This window comes from Neocloeon triangulifer, unplaced genomic scaffold, assembly GCF_031216515.1.
Source record: "Neocloeon triangulifer isolate White Clay Creek 2 clone unplaced genomic scaffold, ASM3121651v1 ptg000002l, whole genome shotgun sequence".
Lineage (NCBI taxonomy): Eukaryota > Metazoa > Arthropoda > Insecta > Ephemeroptera > Baetidae > Neocloeon > Neocloeon triangulifer.
Genome location: NW_026775545.1, coordinates 1580741 through 1601838, shown reverse-complemented (window position 1 = coordinate 1601838; position 21098 = coordinate 1580741). Strand labels below are relative to the sequence as shown.

Sequence of the window (21098 nt, the reverse complement as noted above, 5' to 3'; positions counted from 1 at the left end):
CCTCAGCTGTGCCTTTTTTTTGTAAATTTCCTCCCACTTGATTTTTTTTACCATTTAAATTTACGACCAATTTTAATTAATCGTGATTGGATTTTTTTTACCACGCTCCCCCAGCGTGAAAAATCGATTAGCAGCTGAAAAAGAGAAGCACCCACCGCTCGGCAGGACCAGCTGCTTTGCAATGGTATTCGCGGCCGCAGCTCCCCAAACTTTCCCTTCTTGTGTGACGTCACGCGAGCGAGCACCCAGCTGAGAATCAGCGGAGTCGACTTGGCTGCTGCAGAAACTGGGTGCAAGTTTATTGTCATTCGCGCGAGCAAAAAAATAAAACCTGTGGCGCGCTCGTCCCGCCAGAGAGAAACAAAAAGATAAACCGGGTCAGCTGCTTAATTCTTACTGCTGTCCACGTGAATTATATCATCAAAACAACATTAATTTAATTCAATGGAGTGACCCACGCACCACCTTTGGAGATTAGGAAACCGGACTTGAAATTCTCTCTTTGAGATTTATCCAACTTTTTCTCTACATTCCTGTACACGAAATATCAAACCGGTTTTAAATTGTCGCATTGGTATAAAATCAATCAATCGAAGGTTGCAGATTATTCACCTGGCTGCGCAGAAGGGTCGTGCACAAATTTTAAGAGGTCACTACGATGATGGCAATGAGGTCACTTTCAAAAGCTCAACGCGGGCGAGAGGAGTTCCCTTGAATTTGCATTAGCAATGACCCTTGCCGGTTGCGATGTTATGAATGATTGAAGTCTCACTCGCCGCTTTTCCATGGAGAGGCATTTGTATGTACAACTAGTGCGCCTTGCCTTGTACATATATCAATTAATATATTCGAAAGAGCGGTTGCTCACATACACCGTCTGATACGTGGTAATTTATCTTTCGTCGGCCTTGCCGCTTTTGCTCTCGGTATTATGCCGTAATGTATCGTTCCCCTCTCGAAACTGCCACTTACTGCTCATACTTTGTACGAGAGAGCATACACGGGTTAGTTCAACAATTACAAAGCGCAATTGAGCTCTTTTATTTTAATGCAGTATCGCTGTGGGTTTATGTAGCCTTGCCTGAAACCACACTCCCAGCCTCTCTAGCATTGAATGAGTGAAATCATTATTTCGCCTCGAGTTGTGTGGCCAAATTATGCTCCGCTATAAAATGTAACAAGAGGAAAAATGTTCCATTTAAAAAAAAATCAGCACTTAAAAAATTCTGAAAGCAAACCAAAAGGAAAAGTTAAAAAAATTTAATAAAGATAATTTGCAAATATATTTTTACGTCTATATACAAAAGAAGCAATGTAAATATTTAAAATTTTCAAACTTTCTTTTAAATTTTTAATTTGATCAAATTTGGGCACATATGAAACAAAAAATTATGCCAAATTATGCTCCGCTATTTTTTAACAAGATGAAATGTGTTCAATTAAAAAAAAAACATTATAGATTTTGGTGCGGTTAAAAATTTAAAAACAAAAAATCTAAACATATATCAAAAGGAAAATAGCATAAACAATTTTATAAGAATTATTTAAATTATTTTTATAAATGCATCTACAAACAAAGAAGCAAGTGAGTAATTAAAATTTTCAAACTTTCTTTTTTAAATTTTTAATTTGAGCAAAAACATCAGATTTCTCCAGACAGCTTCTTAGAAAGTCTCCCCGCGCTTGAAATTGCACGTCGTCAGAACATACGTATATAATTTTTTTTACAGCTACACATTATGTTCGCGGAATTCTGCAAACGCGGAAATAATGCGAAGGATGACCCAGCAGCAGTGCAGTGGATTTTATGACTTTTACAAAACTATTTTCTGTAGAAACGCGGTGTGCACTCGCTCGCTTTGGCACTCAAATTTTATTTGCTTTGTACAGCAGCCATTATCCAGCCATAAACCAGCTGTTCTAGGAATTTGTGTCAAATTAGAGGCTCGTTTTGCGCCATAAACGCCCTCCAAACTGTTTTTCGGTAGCTTTACTCACAATCCTTTCCTAGAAAGGCCAATTTCCTTCGGGTTTCACAATAATAATTTTCGCGCACTCTTCATCCCCCATCGACGGGCCCCAATATTTGATTTGACAAATTTTTTTCATTGAAAGGAAGGGCGCCCCTTGAACTGCGCCGGCCTGACCGCATTCCCCAAGTTCGCGAATCGCTGCTGCAACTTTCGCTCGCGCAAAAACGTGCCGGAGAGAGAGTGGATTACGTGTATATTTATTTTACTCACAGCACCACTGAAAAGAATTATACTCGATAGCCGGCTAATTGGAGTTACGCGGCGCGACTGCTGAAACACAATATACGCTGATTCGATCGCTCGAGTGTGCGTGCCCGGCAGATGAAATAAGAAAGAAAAATATCGCAGCAGCGTTTATAAGAGAACTTGTTATTGAATAACAATCCTGGCGAAGGTCGCACACACGATTCTTATTTCCTGTTACAATAGGCAGGGCGCAGTGACATTTGATACACGCCTAGCCAGAATTATTTTCTAGTTATACACAAAGCAGCGGTTTTTCTCTCTCTCTCGCGCTGTGAATTATATTATGCATATTATATGATGAGAGCCGAGAACAATTAAAGAAAGATACGGCGGGATGCTCTCCCATCTGGTCGCCAGTATCAGGTGTTGGCGGATTTCAACAACAAAATCGAGCAAGGAGCCACCGCGAGTAGCCTCGTCTTTCTCAAAAGGTGTGGGCTGGGTGGTTTGAAATTCGAAACCAAAACCGCTGCTTGAAATAAGTCGGCTGCCGTGAGGATTTGCTTGTGGGATTTAAAAAAAAAATGACACTGATTGCTAAAATGAATTCATGTCAAGTATCAAATATATAATTGCAAATCTAAAAAAATTCAAAATCTTGTTTGAATGTCAGATTTATATCTTTTTCCTTTCCGATTCACAGTGAATTGATGTAATTTCCCTTCAAACCCGCCGGCTGCCTTTTATTTTTATTTTTATGCCTTTCAAGATTAGAATTCAAACACAATAATGTGTATTTTGTTTGTGGACCGCACGCATATTGGATTGATAGGAGACGTGGGAGGCTCGCGCCGGCCGTAAAAAAGCTGTAAAATTTGGGGAGGAATTTCTTCATCTCGTTGACAGTCGCCGCGGAGGAAAAATTTAAAGAGCCGGCCGGCATCTCGCCAACCTTGCCTCGCTATAAGCAGCTGATTGCAGCAACACCGACCTCGATCCAAACCGACATACCACCACCTCCTTATACCTTTTGTCACGAGCACCGCGAGGCTGCTGCTGTGACGTCACGCCAAATGAAGTTTCTCCATCATAAACGGGCCCCTACTTCTCTTCTCGAGCCGCCGGTGCGCAAAAATCATATGGTGCGGGTACGACGCCGCACGAACCGCCGCAGCCGAGCATTGAATTGCACAATTGATATTCGCCGAAAGTCGCCGCGCTCGTCGGAATGCAGAAATTATTTATACGTGACGGAATTAAATTCAGACCTTCGGACCGGGAAAAACAGCTGCGCTGATGCTCGCCGGCCGGTCTATTTTGGCCCACGCATGTACATTCAAATAATAAAACGAGCCGTCTAATTTATTAGTGGTGTGCCAATGATGGTGTAATACACGTGACCTCGTTAAACGGCACATATATAAGTTTTGAAATGCAAGTTCCAAATTGATCTGACTGAGAGAGACAATTTTATTTATTAAAACTTTTACTCCGAGCCTGTTTGAATTTTTTTTTATTATCATTAAATTTTATCTGATCCGGTTTCGAAACAAGCTCAGGTGTTGGCCGATCGATTTCTTTTAATTTCCATCTCATTTCCCGCAGATTTAAATAAATTAAAGAATTCCATATCTCGCTGCTTCGATCTCTCATAAAATATTTATGAAGAGCCGAAACAATAATAATAATGTATCTGACCCGCGGCTGGTGACCAATTAATGTTTCAAATTATCGCTCGGAAGAGTAATACCGTTGCTTTTGATTGCATCTAACACGCATATAGTCATTTTCTCCCTAATGCGATTCTTCAATCAAGCACGGCTCTCATTATTTATATGTAGAAATGCACGCACTAGTGCATTCCGCCTGCAAACCCATACATTATTGCAACTCGGATGGACGTCATAGATATAACGGTGAGCCAAGCAAGCATTTTTCTACATTTTTTGTGCTGCTGGCAGGCGCCTAAGTGGGTCATACCTGCGCGGTAAAAGGCCTTCTTTTGCTCCTCTCTCTAGTGTATATTGCAACTCTTGCAATAATAAATAGACCGACTATGTGCAGAGAGCAGCAGGCCGGCCGGCAAATGTACGTTCGCGGCTGGGGGTTCTTCTTGCGGTGGCGCTGTGGGTGCATTAGTTATTTGCCATAAGTGTGCCGTACTAACGTTCCAAGCTTGTTTTGTTAGCTAATTGCGACCAATTAAGAGAGCCGCACGGCAATAATAATTATGGGTGCGAAATATAGGTCTTGTTGGGAATAGAAAATGAGTAATTTCGCTTGGCAGGGGATGCTGCTGTGGAGAAAATTGCTCAAATGGTTGCAATGAAATTGAGGTTAGGAAGTGCAAAGTTGACCAATTATAAAATTATCTTACATGTATAATAATTAGAATAATTGAGATTGAATTAATTAAAACTTTCAGTAACAAAATAATGAGATTCTTATTTTTGTTTATAAAAAAAATATAAACACAATGAAAAGCAAACGTTTTAAAAATTATTATTATTATTAAAAAAAAACTGAATTAAACACGATACAAAGAAATTTTTGGCACTGAACTAAAAATTAATAATTATTATTGCCACAAGCTGGAAGAACTCAGCTTGTGTGGCGAATGCCTGCGTTTCATTTCAAGTCCTTCGTGGCAAGGCCAGGGCAAGGGGCAAGGTCTCAAGGGGGGTGGGGGGCCCATGCGAGCACCACCAAATCTGCTAGAAAGCCCCCGAACAAGGGTCAGGTTGGTTGGGAAGCACAAATGTGCTAAGGGTGCTCGACTTCGGCAAGAGACCGACCCAATAGCCTAATAAGCTCACGGGTGCCATAAGCAAAAAAAAAAAAAAAAAAAAAAAAAAAAAAAAAAATTATCTAATTTTTTTAGAGATTCTTTAAAAAAAAAACTGAACACAAGACACAAACAAATTTTGGCACAGTTAAATAAACTTAACTAAAAGAAATTTATAATTTAATTTGTATAGAGATGAATTTTGAATTTTCATAAAATTCAGAAATTTGTCCCTTGATCAAAATGATCCTATGAGGTCATCCCTGCTTGGCAATACCGTTTTTTCTCTCTCGCAGCCATTTTTTCTCACCTCCGCTGGCAATTATGCAAATCTGTGTGTATATTTTCCATGAGCCCGGGTGAATCAGCGCCGTCGGGCGCACACCTGATGATGAGAATAGCCGTGCTGGCGAAAAATTCCTGTGGGCGTGGACCGTGTCGGTCGGTTCGTCGTTTGGTCTGCAGACTGTCCGCGTGTGTATAAATTTGGTGCCTCAAGCGCGGGCGGTCTTGCGAGCATCAGGTTTTGGCTTGACGCACACGACACCGCTCTCTCGGTGGTTAGGCAACGCGCGCGGGCTAATTTTAGCCGCGGAACTCGCAGACATCACCAATAAACAAATTGTACGCAGAGAGAGAAAGAAATCAAGCGCGAGTAGAGCGAAGAGCTTATTTTTTCATTCAGCGACGCGTTGTTTTTTACACTCACGCGGCGCAGAAACATTCCTTTCGCTTTAGTGCCGAAATTAGACCAGCCAACCGGACAGTGTTGCTGCCGAGACTGAAAACTTTATTTAAATTAAAGTTGTTTTAGAAATAACTCGCGAGTTTTGCAACGTCGTCAACAAATTGTATACTTTTAGATGAATATAAGCAGCTGAAATTTGAAACGATGCCAAAACGCTGAACGGTCGAATAATTAAAATTTGTTGCCGGCCGGCTGGTGATGAATCGCCGTTGGCGCATCTCTTGCAGTGACATTTTCACGAACACTCTTGGCATTTATATGAATGCAGCATTGTAAGAGCTTTAGAGGTGCGGCCAATGTAGCTGAAGTGCAACAAAACTGCTCTCAATTGTTCATTTCAAATTAAGAATATTTCAAAACTCTTTTATTTTTCTCCCACTCGGTTCGCGAGAAGCACATTCCGAAAAAAAATCGTTTGTTGTGTTTAACTGTGCGGCTGCGAGTAACGAGGTCACCAGTCCGCTGCCAGTGAAGCTAAAGAGCATTTTTCATAATTGCCAGCGCGCGAATTGAAGAGAGCGAGAGCTCTCGGTGAAGCAACTGGGGCGAAACGCCGCCCGGCATTTTTTTTTTCATATTTTTTTTTCAACCTCCGCAATTAATTTACCCACAATTCTCGGGGCAGGCTTCGGGATTATTGATATTTTGGTGCAAAGCAGTTAATTCAATTATCACAGGGGGCTTTGGGTTTTTCCTCGCACTTTTGGCCGCGTATATTGTTTTGACCCTTTTCCTGCAGTATGCGTAATATCAGTGCCGTTGTGGGTCTTCCTGATCGCCGGCCGAGAGCTTCAGGTGTAAACAATCACCAGGCCAGCAAACAACCCCTATATCCTCATTAACTGGCCGCTCTCTCTCTCTCCCGTGCGGATACTTTTTCGCTATTACGTGCTTCTGCCGGCGCAAAGCCACTAATGAGCTCCCTTGAAAACAGCTCAGCCCCCTATTTCATCCAAGATTTCCAATTACTGTCGTTGCGAATCGATCCCCTGTCAGCAGTAGCGCATAGTGAAACATAAGGAAGTGGACTTTATGGCTATCCGGCTGCATGAAATATATCACTCAATTTACTTCCGAGATGTAAGAAAGAACAAAAATCATAGTTGATTATGGGTGGGTCCGAATATAACATAATTGATTTTTGCAGCGATTCTCGAGAAGTGATTCTCGCGCTAGGATTCTCAAGGAACGCTTCTGTGGTGGTTCTTCAATGGCAGAAACGTTCCTTGAGAATCCTTACGCGAGAATCACTTTTCGAGAATCTCTTCTCGGGAAGCATTTATCGAGAATCGCTACGAGAATAGATTCTCTCATATACGGACCCAGCCAGTATTTTTTTTTCGGAAGTATGTGAATAATTGTGGTAAATTATATTATATACTCATTGTTACTTACAATTAATATATTTTGCATTTTTTTTTTACAAATATTTTACAATATTGCTTTTTATGGGGACTAATTTAGGCTTATTGACGCACCCCTATTGAAGGCAGATTTTCATTGTTCATGTAGCTTTGTAATGAGTAAAAAGCCGGATTGACCTTTTCGCTTCAAATGCGTCACATTCAAATTTTTATTCAAACGACCTTTAAAAATTAGCCTTTGAACATTCAAAATTTTATAAAGAAAGGATAATTAAATTGCAAAATTTTACGTATATTTTCACAAACGATTTGGTTAACAAAAGGCCAAAGCTATTTTAACCAATAAATAATGATTCAGATTTCAATTGATCAATACGCATTGTCAGTGACTTTGCTTAAACAACTTCCTTTTTCGATTTGCAAATACGATGCCCCAGAAAGAAAATTTATAAAGCGTGATTCGCACCTAGCAAGAACCATTATAAAAGCACGTAGTAATTTCCTGCGCTGCAAAAAGTTGGCAGTTCCGCCGTGTCAGCCGCCCCACTCTATATTTTTTCCGCTGCATTTTACACACAGGTATAATATCTCCACTTGAGCCCATAATGGCGGTGCGCTAAGAACAGGCAATCGATAGAGCTTTGAAAATAGGTCAGCGTGTGCAGAGTGGAAGGTCCCTTTTTCCGTCGGCACGTGGCTGGAAATAGGTCACAGCCCCTCGTCGCGGTGCACACAATCGATCTATATACAAACCCCTGCATTTCTGCACGGTCGTTATAATAAACCACGAGCGCGCCTCGCGAGAGAGCAGAATTAGTTCGGAATGCCGGCCGGTCAATGTGCACAAAGGCTAAATGCACTTCTCGGCTGCATGTGCTTTCTAACCGCGCAAATTATTTATACGAGAGCCTTGTGAAAGTCGCTCCCAAGAGCCGCTGGTGCAATGGGAAAGTTTTTACGGCAGTTCCGTTGCAATCTTTTTGTATGCATATTTCACATTGAGGCCGATTCGAAGATTATGCAGATTTTTTTATAAAAAAACAAATGAGTTAAACGCACACACAACACACGCGGGGTCTTCCGCTTTTGATTAAAACGACCATAGCCTCTGGCACACTTTGAAAGGAAAAGCTTTTTATCATTGCCTTGGAGGACTGAGGTTGATGATAATTTTGTTTTGTTTTTTACACGTGTGGTTATTTATATACTTAAAAAGGTGAATTAAATGAAGTTAAAAACTTAATTTGGCTAAATTGATTATGAACTTCAAAACTAAAAAAAAGAGCAAATGATTAAGACTCTAACAATTAAACAAGCAACAAAAGAGGGGCTTAAGTTTTATTATTATTATAATTTTTGTTAATTTGTCCAAATTCAATTTTGAGATGCAATTTTGCTAGAAAAGAAGTAACAAAGAAAAATTATTCAGGAAACTAAAAACTAAATTTGGCACTGTAAAATGACATTAAAAATTGACAGAATATTCCAAAATATCTCCAATTTAATATTTTTTTGTTTATTGAATGTAGCTGTACATTTTACATTTCCAATTCTATGAGATTAAGAAATAAAACAACCTTTCATCATAGCATGGCAAAAAGTAAAAAATGAACTTTTGATGTCATTGCTCCTTTCAACCTGTGTGTACGTAAGCGTCAACAAAAAACCTCCATTTCTCATTTTCCTTTTTCTATCCGAGCACAATTTTTCTTTTCCTTGAATATGCCATTATGCGTGGTCATAGAAGTTTATACAAATCGAGCAATAAGTAAGTTAAAAGAGCTGTTTTGCTCACAGGCAAGGCCATAAATAACCCAATGAATTGACAGCGTTTTTTACCTTTAAAGTCCATACATTACGTGCATATTATTCGCTGTCTGCACTGCTTGTATGAAGACAAATGCCTCATATATAAATAACGTTTGACAATTTAATGATGAAGAATTGCTTTTCTATTAAATTTCTTGGTCATACGTGTGTGCAGCACATGTGTAGAACAAGGATCGAGTGCAGGAATCCTTCGTGCGAGAAAACTTCTTTTTCTCCAAGTGCACTTTCTTATTATAAATAATTGATCTACAATTGCCGTTGTCGAGCATGAAATGAGGCTGGGAACACATGCTGTTGCGCTACTCCTTTTATATAAAATGCACTCGCTGGTGTGTGCATGTGAGAGACCACACGTGCAGCTCTCCCGCTTGTATTTATAGAAAAGTTGTGCACAGCTCCATAAATTTATTAGGAATCAAGAAAGTAGCCGTCAGGTTTATTAACGACCTTTACTTTGTTGGTACTTCTGAACTTTTTTGCCGCAGCACGTGTGTGTGTGTGTAAAAGTTAATGGCCAAAATAAATAGTCTTCAAGAGCTGCTGACAAAATGCGCCGTTATTGTTGTAATAAAAGCTCATTCCGAGTATAGGGGGCTGGTGTGAGAAAACGATGTTTTCCGCGACCGTGTTGGTTTTAAATTATTCTAATGTGTGGTGGGTGCGCACACCGCATTAAGGCCGGGGGAGTTTGTAGATAGATAAGAGCAGGAAATTTGAATAATTATTAGCCGCAGTGAAAATATAAATACAAGCAGCGCCTTTTATTTTATACCGAGACCTCTGCTCAGGTTGAAAATTATTTCCTGTTAATTAAATAAGGCTGAGCGCATGTTTTTCCAAAGGTTTCGCGCTCCAATGCACACGTGCGGCCATTCTTCGGGCAAGGGAAATCTGTTTTGTATCCTTTGCTAGCCAATATTGCTTCCTCATGCACACGGAGGAAGTGATAACGATTTTTTTTTAATCTTCCGCCGCTCTCTCAGGAAACCAACTCTTTACATTTTCGTCTCTCTCGAAACTTTTTCCTGCATCGGTTATATATATTTTTTGAAGTGATGCATTATTGTTGTCCGCATGGCAGTGTAAAATGAGTCTAATTCATCATCCACACAACTGCTCTTCATTTAATCTGGACGAGTGCTCTTTGCACAAAAGCAGCGGCAGCAGCTGTGAAAGCGCCGAAATCTCGGCTGCTTTTTGTGTATTTATAGAGAGAGAGAGATGCTCATTCTTTGACGCGACGGAGCAAGTGTTTTCCACCGCGTTCTGCTGAATAATGCATTGCTCGCGGTCATCTCTCTTTGTCATTTCGCTGGAGAACAATTTTTCACTCTTGATCTGATAACGATCAAACCTCAGGGGAACTGCAGTCGATTTATGGCACTCCAAAGAAAGAGAGAAAATAGTAACAAAATTAGTCTGCAAGATCAATTATAATGATTTATTTTTAAAATTACTTAAAAAAATAAAAAACAAATTGAATAGAAAAAGAATTTTACATAATTAAATTAACTAAACAAATTTTTAATACACATTTAAAAAAAAATGAGAAAAAAAAGAATTTTGCATAATTATTATTATTTATTCTTCTCGGTCATTGAAATTAATTTAACCAATTTATAAAATAATAAATAAATAATTTCAATTTCAAATCGAGTCTTTGATTATGAAACAAATTGTGCCTTTTTCGGCAATTAATAAAAGCAATTGGAAATTTTTAACCACTACAGTTGTAGGAACAATTAGGGGAAAAAATTATATTGTATACTTTGTGATTTTCTTGAATTTTATATTTTATTTTTGTGATTGCAGGTCGCGCAAAAGGCGTCCCAGCAGCAGCAACGGCAGTCCCTCGGACGAGAACAACCAGGACTGCATGAACGAGTGCACCGCCGCCCTGGTGCTGATGAGCCTCTCGTGCAGCCCTCACTCCCCCAGGCCGTACTACATTGACGGTAAGTCCCCGCAAATCATATAAAAATTTATGCCGCATCCTCTTCCTCGCTCCAGACCAATTACGCTGATTGCTTTATGGCGCAGAAAGAACCGGCTAAAGAAAATTAAGGCAGACAGAATGAGTCATGATCTTGCTTGTTCAATAATAAAAAAGAGCAGAAGTCAGGTGTTCGCGATAAAAGAAGAAAAAATAAACACACACACACGACTCGATGTCTGCCGATGAATCTCCTTCCCTAACCCGGAGGCACGTCGGACCAAAAGTTGCAAGACGAGAAACTCCCAAAGTCAATCCTCTCCGCGTCTCGGTCGTATAATATAATATAACAGCTCGCGTAAAAAGAGGAGATGTATTCATTTTTTTCTCCTCTCCGAAATCACCTGCGGCCACAAAACATCATTACTAAACTCTCTGTTGAAGGTGCGTAGTATCTTCTGCACCACTCTGGCCGACTTTCCTCATCCTATCAACCTGCTCGCTCGGTTCTTTTTTTTTCATCGCCATACGAGATGAACGGACTTGTTTTTCTTTTTTCCTCTCTCTGAGCTGAGCAACGGTCTAACCGAGTCGCGCTGATCGTTTTATACATAAATTCAAAGTGGATGGAAAACACAGAAGCTCTTTTAAATTATAGACCCCATCAGTTTTTATATATATACGAGAATCTCCTTAAAAGATTTATCCTGGACGAGAAAAACACAAAAGCGCCTCCCCCTCCACACTCTCTTTCTCGCGCATGTGATATTGTAAATAATAGAGAAAAAAAAGAGTTCATCACGAGAAGAAGACACTGCAGCGGCTTTTGATGTCGTGTACGTCGCGGTTGCAAAAATCCCTCCTGACCACAAAAAGCAGCAGCTCTCTCAGTCAGTCAGTCTTGCGACAATAAGCCTACTTTTTCAGAGTAAATACGCTCATTAGTCATTGTCACTTGCTTTGCGCGCTCAGGAAACGGAAAATCCCTTGTGGTTGCAACATTTTGCCCGACTTGCGTCACCCGGCCGAATCGGTTAAATGCTTTTGTTTTATTGCTTCCACCAGAACCGGCACAAGAAGCTCAACAACAAAAACAGGCTTGGGAATTAAAATGAGTTAGGGACATTTTTGCACAACAAAGATAAATAAAATATATTATTTTTTCTATTTTACACTATTTTTATTAATATTAATTCTATTATAAATTTTATTCTTATAATTATTACTATTTTTACAAATTTTTAGTAAAATTGTTGTGTGGGAAACATAAAATGGTCAGAAAATTATTTATCTTGATTTTTTTTTTATAAATTATGATTTGATGTCATTGCAATGAAATTAGCCCTCTGTGAAAAAGTAAAATTTAACATGTAATTCTGCACTTAATCAATTTAACATCAAAAGAACTTGAAAGAGAGAAAAAAATTCAATGCCGAAATTACACTCCTGTGCTCGCTTTAATAGGGCGTCTCAGACCTTTCTGCTGGCTTTTATGTTTTATTTTTTTTTTGCGCGCGGTGCTCGCCGAAAAGTAGCAGTTGCCGGAAAACGGTACCCACCACCATGATCATGTTGATGATCATCATAATATAGCGTGCAACTCTCAAAGCCTACTACACACTGCCGAGCTGTGCTTTTCTTGCGCGGCTAATGACCTAACAACGCTCGCAGAGTTTGACGACCCAAGCCAGCGCAAAGTGTGGCGTGCCTCGCTTGTTTAGACTCAACGCCGGCCGGCCGGCTTGCTTGCTCAGACCGGCTCAAGCTAAATGCCACTTTTATTTTGGCTCTCGATTGAGCAATTCGCCCTTTGCATTTTGATTAATTCCTCGTGCACACCAGACGAAAGCATCGTTTATCCCCGCCGGTGTAATTTTTACAAACCTTTCCCCGCTCCGGTGTTGTTTTTTTCCGACAGATAAATTGCTTTTTAATCGCACTCGTTGGAACGGACATGGAAATTATTATGCTCCGAAATTATTTGAGATTAACTATAACGACGAGTCAAATGCTTTTGATGACCCCGGCAAGAAACATGCGATCGAGTCATTTTTATTTTTGTTCGCCGAACGAAATTAATAAAATATATATAAAAAAAAGGAAACAAAGAATAGTTTCGCTTATCAGCGAAAATTAGAGTCCATTATTGTTGTGAAGAAATCTTTTTTTTTTCTTTGTTTCGGTGTGCGATTGGCTTCTTTATCGCCGGCGTCCTCAAAAAGATCAACAACCTGCTGCTGCCATGTTTTATTGGCGCACAACGCCAAGGCCGCTCGCTTGCTTGTATCGATCATTGACCACGGCCAGTGCTCTGTATGTTCACGCGCCACTCACACTTTTCCAGCAGCGCCGGAAAAGCGGCTCGAGCGTCAGCACCAGCTTTTTTGAGGAAGGTCGTGACGGACGTTGGGAAATCGCCGCTTCATTTCCCGTGCACGTCACTTTTTTTTATTTTGTTCACCTCATCAGCTGCATTCGGTGTCGACCCTGAAGGTCGCAGCCAGGGTTATTATTTGCGGAAATGCAGAGATGATGGATGCACAGGTGGCTGATTCATTATTTTCAAACGCAAGTTGTTGCGAGATAAAATGTGCAGCTGCAGCGGAAAGTGCATCTGGCACAGCTGAAAGATGCCCCGCCGCTTACTGCGCGCGATTTATTGATAATTTTATGCTTTTTGCCGATGCGCAGCCTTTTTTTATGATATGCACTTGTTTTTATATCAGATCGTTCTTGCATTTATAAACGATTTCATTTTATTTGCAATAAATAAATGAATATAAGAACAAACAATTTCTGGTAAAAAATAAATGATCAAAGATGATTTATTTTTATTCCAATTTAAATTCACTTTCATTTACTTTTATCAATTTTTCAATTTCTCCGCAATCGGTTTCTCAACAGGTTTCTCCATTTCTCCGGGCGTGTGTATTTTATTTCGCAGGGAAAACGAGCCGGCGAATAAATTATGCCCGCTTTGCTCAACTTCCTCCTTAAAAGCATTCTCGTGTTCGCGATCTGCATTGTCATTCGGCTCAAATTGAGCGTGATCGGTGTAAAAGTGTACGGAATAATAAAAATTGCATAATACGTGAGATCGCCCATGCACATCACTTGGGACGTATTTATTACCCTTCCTGCTCGTTATGCAACGTGCTCGGCGTGAAAATAATGAGTAACGCTGGTGCATCTCATTATTCACCGGCCGGCGCGCGACGAGACTGACATTTTCTCTATTTCAAATTGTTGCCAGCGGCGGTGGATCAGATTGCAATGTCACCTACAATTCGCGATTACAGCGGATGAAAATGAGATCATTTACTGAAATCAAGAAACTTAAGTAATCAATTTTTAAATTTCATTAAAATTTTATTTATTCTCCATTATTTAAAATTCATAACCAGAGGGAAAAGATAATTTTTGCTTCTGAATCAAATTATTCATTCCACTCATTTTTTTTATCCAAATTTTAATCCATTTTTTTTTTTATTAAATCTTGTTTTTCATTCTAAATCTGCAAGTTGGGGCTATTTTTTATATTTTTATTCATTTGTTAGAGTTTAAATCTCTTGCAAAAAGTAAAACGCACGCGCAAGTCCTTTTGTTTGAAGAGTTTTATAGAAAAGTTCACGACAGCTGAAGAGAACAATTGTGAAAGCAGTGCATGCGCCTTCATGAATAAAAATGCACTTGGCCCTCACTTCAAGGAACTATCATGCAAATTCAATTTGCGCCTCGCGAATCTCTCGCTCGCGACACAAAGAGTGAAAGTCTATCTCGGTTTGGCTCTGCTATTCTCTTTATTACATTAAAAGTTTCTTTTGCACGCCCGGCCGTATTGTAACAAGTGGGGCACATAACTCAAAATTAACGTCTGGCCAACGACTTTTGGCAGGTCGAAGTGAAAATTATTATTCTGCCAGTCGTGATCGATAAAATCGGGGCAGACCGAATAATAAAAAAAAAACGCCCAGAGCAACGGCCAAAGTGAGCGAGCACGACAAATTCTTTTTTTTTATTTATTATCCACGAACCTCTTTCGAAATGAGGACGTTTTGTCAATGTTTTTCTTTCCTGTTTGTTTTGCGTCCATTTTTGTAATTAAGTGTCGAGAGAGGCTTTCTCCCCGAAAAAGTCATCTGTCAGCATCGAGAGCACTCTGATGATTTTTGTTTTATTATTTCAAACGGAACTCCACCGCATTATCAATTAATCACAAAATTTGATAAAAAAAAAACAATTTGTCTTGAGAATTGATGTCGTGCCGTTTTTTACGCACATTAAAATAAAACGCGTTTCAAATGATAAATCTAGTTGAGTTGAAATATTGATTTCACTTTTATTATTCTCATCGCAGCTACAAAGTTATGTGTGCATTCATAATGCATGTAATAACTCATGTCACTGCTCTCTCTGTGGCGAGCGATATTAGTCCAAAGCCGGGAAAGCTGAGTGTGTGGATTTTACACAATAGGCGACATTATTCATCTCTCTCTAGCTCTCGGGATTATTAAGCAATCACACTCAGTATGAAATCTTTTAGCCTTTCTCTAAACAAAGTAACAGCCTTCGATGTGAAAATTTCATTTTCTTCAACGTATCAAGTAATATACAAAGTCATTTTCTACTGGGCAGTTTACCTTCTGACGTCAGTCGCAAATAGGCGGCGATTTTCTTTAACAAGTTCAGAGAAGAGAAGGCCTAGGACAATCTGCGTGAAAAAAATCTCCCACTTGAGCCGTCAATGGCAACTAATTGTGAACGTTTTTGCAAGCGAAGGTACTAACCTTCGAATGAGCCGAGAGTGTGCAAATAATCCGACCTTGGCGCTTGAAACGCAAAAAGGATAAAATTTACTGCGGAGAAAGCTGCTGGAATTTGCAAATGTAGAAGTTTTTATTTTATCGCAGTATTTGAGAGGGTAAAATAAAATTGGCGAAGAAAACTGAATATCAAAAACTAATTAAAAAAAAATGCAAGGCTCTCAAAATCAGTTTATTAATATTTAATATTGTTGTAGAATTTCACTTTCGGGGGTGATTTGAATTTGAGATCGTCTTTTCCTGGATGGGTTTTGTGACTTGTATAATGTTAAGGAAAAAAAACAATATTAGGATATTGTTACATGTTTCGGCTGCAGCCATAATTCATGAGCTGTGAAATTATTTTGGCAAGAATTAGTACAAAAACCATTTTTTTTTTTATATATTTTTCTTTTAAATCAACACTTTTTCGTCAAAAAATTATTGAAACTTGAAAGGTTACATTTCTACACAAAAAAAGTATTTCATAAAAAATTTGACAATTAAATTTAAAAAAAAAAAAACGCATGTATTTTTTTTATTAAACAATAAACAACTCACAAAACCCATTGAGGAAAAGCCGACTTTAAATTGATATCACCATAATATTTAATAATTTGCAGTCTTGAATTATAAATATTTTTTAATCTGGTTTATTTAAAAAGCTTTTTACTCATTTCCCCCTCAAAAATGCACGGTTTTAAAAGCTTAATAAACTCGGCTAATGCATCCGGAAAAGCGGCAAGCACAACCACATTAACAGGAACAAACTTCTAGGTTTTGATCCGCATTTCGCCGAATCCAAAGCGTGTATATAAAACGTAAATGAATTTTCCGGGAAGAGAGTTGATGGCGTGGGCGGTGTGTGCCGGCCGGCGACGGAATTCGCGATAGAGCGAGCGTTTCTGCGAACTGCGCAGTTGTTACGCAATGGGCGAACGACGCAATTGAGAGAGCGAAAGGGCGGCTCTAGCATCAGCAACCCTGGCCGGCGAACACTCTCGCTCTCTCTAGGCGCGCCGAAATGGCGCAGTCTCTCTGTTGGCGAAATTTGCACACTTTCGCAATGGCGCCGCACACATATACAAGCTGCACGATTCGGCGCGCCGAGCACATTTTGCGAATAGGCCACACTGCCTGCGCTTGAGGTAGGCCTTTCGCGGCGCGGCGCTCTCTTCGGTGCTGAAATCGAGCCGCTGCCGACTAATGTTGCGAAATTTTTCGCTCTACCCGACAGAGAGAGAGGTGCTAGGAAGGTGCCTCAATAAAACGGCCGTGCGTGTCTCTCATGCCACGGGACGCGCACCGAATAATAATAAAATCCTCTTTCCTGCCTTTTAATGGGCAACCGGTCAATATTGTGACCTGCAACTTCCTTGTATACGTACGTACGTGTGTGGTAAATTTCCAAAACTAATGGCCTGCTCAATTTAATACACAAGATTCGGTTTATGGCAGGAAAATTGCAATACCCGTTGTGAGAAGTAATCACGGATTCTGACGACACCCTAATGGCGTTTCCGTGCTCAAAAACATTAATTTTATATAGGTGGAAATTAACTTGGTCAAAAGTTGATGATTTCATGGAAATTATATACAAGTCTTTTATATATTTAAAAAAAAAACTCTTTCCCCCACTGTTCAACGGATCAAAGAGTTCAATTACTTGATTTAATTATTTTTAAATATTTAAATAATTTTTTTTAATCTTTGCCAGACTGCATTTATTATTATTATTTTTTTTAATTCCAGAGCAAAACACCTGCCCCCGAAATAAATAAATATAAAACGCTGCGAGAAAGCAATAAAGAAAGTGATTTAATCCGAGAGTGGTGGTGCCCGTGAAAACAAACAATCAATGGCCCACTTTGTTCTCGAAAGCCAATATCATCCGCCCTTGCTACAATGGGCCCTATTATTTCCAGTCTCTCCACCGATATAAAAAGTGACGTAAATCCCTGCAGCGTGTACGCGGGCAGCAGTGTTTACTCGGAAGCCGCTCCGAAATGCAGCGAATGCCCGTGCACTTGGGAGATAATTACGAGACAATGGCCAGCAGTCTTTGTGTTGATAACGGCCCCCGAGGAGATAAAAAGCAATAACAGCACCATAATGCCCGGCTGCATTTCCATCACGTGCAGCAGCTGATAAAAAGCATCTCAAAATAATGAGACTGCTGCAGACAGCATGACGAGAGAGAAAGATCGGATGGTGTAATTATTATTTTGTGATGAACCTGCATTTCGCCCGCCGGAGTGATGTAAGCAGCGACATGTGCGCACCAAATTGATGATGTGCAACTTCTGATTGACGTAATTGAATTTCTCCCTCCCATGTGTCATGTCCGCCGCAGAAAAGGAGAAATAAAAACTAGGGTCTTATCAGTGTATATAAAAAAAGTTGCGATCAAATACAACGTCGAACGTGCGTATTTCGTTTAATGTGAAGAAAAAAATATAACAAATTGTGATTGTGTGACATCTGGCGCAAACAAAAAAATTGCAAAATTACAAACTTTTCTTGGGTTTTATCTGCGCAGCTCAGGAGCAGAAAGGGCCTTGTCGAAGGCATCATGGCAAAGATAGGAGGGCGTCATGGCCAAACTTAATGTTGTGACGTCATGTTTATCATCAGATACGCCAGATAAACTCACTCGGCTGTTTACATTATACTATGCATGGTGATGCAGCCCACAGCGTGCATTTTTATGTTCACTAAAGCGTGTCATTATATTCCTTTTGCAGCGCTCGACACACATGGCCCCCCTGCTTTGATTTTATACATTCAAACTAAAAGTGCAATTTATTTATTTATTAACCAAACAAATAATTATTTCCCAAATGATAAATAAAAATTCAATTAACCAGCCATGGCGTGAACTTTGAACGTTCTCGCCAAGGTCGAGTGTGTGCGAGAGAGCCGTTCGTTCAAAGATCAATATTCGCCTCCTCTCTCTCTCTCTCGCTCTCCTACAAGTGCGCACGACACTTTTGGTTTCCTGCTGCTCACTTTTGTATCCCTCCGCGCCCATAACATATTATTTCGCAACACAGAAAATCTGCACCGCGAATTCGTAAACAGAAGCGCGATTTTTGACGCTTGCAAATTCTCCGACAAGTCACGTCGCGGCCTCGCTGCCGGCCGGCATCACAATCTCGCCGAGTTTCGCAAACGCAACTCGTTGGAAGTGCAAGGATGGAACGTGTGCTAGGCTAATATTGTATATCCACGCACACCTCGCAGAAATGTTGCGCAAAATAGCCTTGACGCCGCCGTGTATTTATATACTCGTGCTTATAATACGCTGTATATATAAAATATATATCGCGCACACTATGATTTACACATACAAACACAAATATAAAAAAGGGCGATTCAAACTCCTTTAATTTATGTTCAATAATTTTCAAATCAATTCTTACTAGCAAAAAATGTTTCATAAGAAGAAAATAATATATAAAAGAAAATGTCTTCAACCAATCAATTTTTTATTTGCATAAAATTAATATTGTGATTTTAAAGTCAGCTTTTTCTCGAAAAACAATTTTTTTCTTAAACAATAAACAACTCACAAAACCCATGAAGGAAAAGCTGACTTTGAATTCAAATCACCATGAATCGTGAAATTCCACCAAAAAAAAAAAGATTAATAATTTGAAAATTCTAAATTAAAATATAATGATTCATAATAATTTTTATACCGCTATTGAGATCATGAGCTCAAATTTTAGTTCACAAAATTTGATAGAAAAAATCCATTTTATTTGAGCCCTTTATTTATTCCTTTTTCCTGTCTTTTTTTCAAGGCATAAATTCCTGCTGTAATACAATTCTGATTTATTTCCTCTTTATCTATCCGGATTAATTTTGCCAACTTTCTCGTTTGAATTGCCCTCATTGCGTGCATGTTGTATACAAATACGTAATAACTTTATTATCGCAACATTTTATGTTATTCACGAGCGAGAGAGACGACCTACGCGCCGCGCACCGATTATTTCATTTACAGCCCCAATAAATCCCGACTTAATCTATTCTAATAGATCTTCCTCGTGCGTACATGCACGGATTAACTGGGAGAACCTAGTCCGCCCATCGCCAATAAGACCTTCTCCATTGTCCGTGTAATCTGCGGCCGAGAATTTATTGCACCAATCTGCAGCGCGATAAAAATCGAGAGTGCACCGGTGGATTTTTCCCTCTTATCAAAAAGTAACTGCATTATTACATTTTTCGCCTTCGGAACAGAAACGGTCCCCTTATCATTAGTTTGACCTTGCAAAAGCATCTCCCCATCCATACGTGTGGCAGCTCGGACGACCATCATTCAAGGCCGGCCGGCTTTTTTACTCTGACGCGGCGTACGCAATTCCGGTTTAAATTTTGATTGATTTCCAAGCGCGACTCTTTTTGACGCACTGACGGAAGCGAAATTTTCCCGGACGTGGTCAAGGGAAATGTGTCAGGGTGTGTCCCGGCAGGAAAATCAAGGGCCATATTCGATAGCAACCCAATTTCCAACTACGATGACGCGCTTATCTGATGTTTACCTTCAATAACTACACTGTAAAAAACGGGATGCTCGATTTTACGTATTTGGTAAGCAATCTCGTTTTCTGCTGAAAGACGTAAAAGTACGTCTCCTCTCCAAAGGGTATTTTACCTGAGCGCGCGTACTTTTGCGCCTCCCCTCCCGTAGATACATTTTACGGATTTGTTACAGAAAATTTCTCCCTTAGCACAGAATATTGCGTACTGTGTCCGTATTTTTGTTTTATTTCTTTTATATGTAATTTTATGGTATTTTTACAGAAAATCACTCATTTTATTTTTGCTTTTAAAGGTTACTTTTATTGCAAAGAAATTAAATTCACAGATTTACAGAGTACTCACACTAATACAAAAATTAATGATCAAGTCAATAAAGCTCTAGAAGTGTCCCAGATGCTGTTTTGAGCCGGGTCTCCATATCTTTGCTGATCCATCTCGCGCGTCAACAGGAAAACATTGTCTGGAAAATCCAAATATCAAAATAAGCAAAAGAAATTCAGTCTTGAATAATTAATAAATACCTCTTTTTAACAACCCAGACGCAATTTCAGTCTCGGTGTAGTTCAACAGCAGGCGTTTCAACTCCATTCTGGAAACAAGTTAATTTTTAATGGCATGATATTTAAAAAAAAGTTATTTAAAATCTCATATTTCCTTCAAATAAAAATAAATTCACAAAACTTACATTTTTTTTACGCTCTCCATGAGCCATCCGGGCTCTCCAACTTGAAATCGAGCGGCCGCGATCCCCTAATTGTCCATAATTTTGTGAAATGCTGTGCCTGATGCAGTAAATAAGAAGTGTTCTTTGTGGCGAAAGACGCTAAACTGATTGCTGCCGAGGCGCCGAGGGTTGAATTTTGTCG

At 39.5% G+C, this 21098-nt stretch overlaps 1 protein-coding gene and 1 long non-coding RNA gene across 2 annotated transcripts in view; one reads left to right on the top strand and one right to left on the bottom strand.

Moving 5' to 3' along the window:
* Positions 1–21098, top strand: part of LOC132205519 (zinc finger protein 704) — a 55972-nt gene that overhangs the window by 6034 nt on the left and 28840 nt on the right. The window contains exon 3 of the mRNA XM_059634611.1: positions 10759–10901. Within this exon, the coding sequence (XP_059490594.1) occupies positions 10759–10901 (143 nt within the window). The remainder of the gene's footprint in view (positions 1–10758; positions 10902–21098) is intronic.
* On the bottom strand, positions 20518–21053 carry LOC132205520 (uncharacterized). The gene is made up of 3 exons (XR_009442714.1): positions 20918–21053; positions 20754–20821; positions 20518–20692 (listed from the first exon to the last, which is right to left on the bottom strand). It is a non-coding gene; the product is annotated as an uncharacterized LOC132205520 (long non-coding RNA).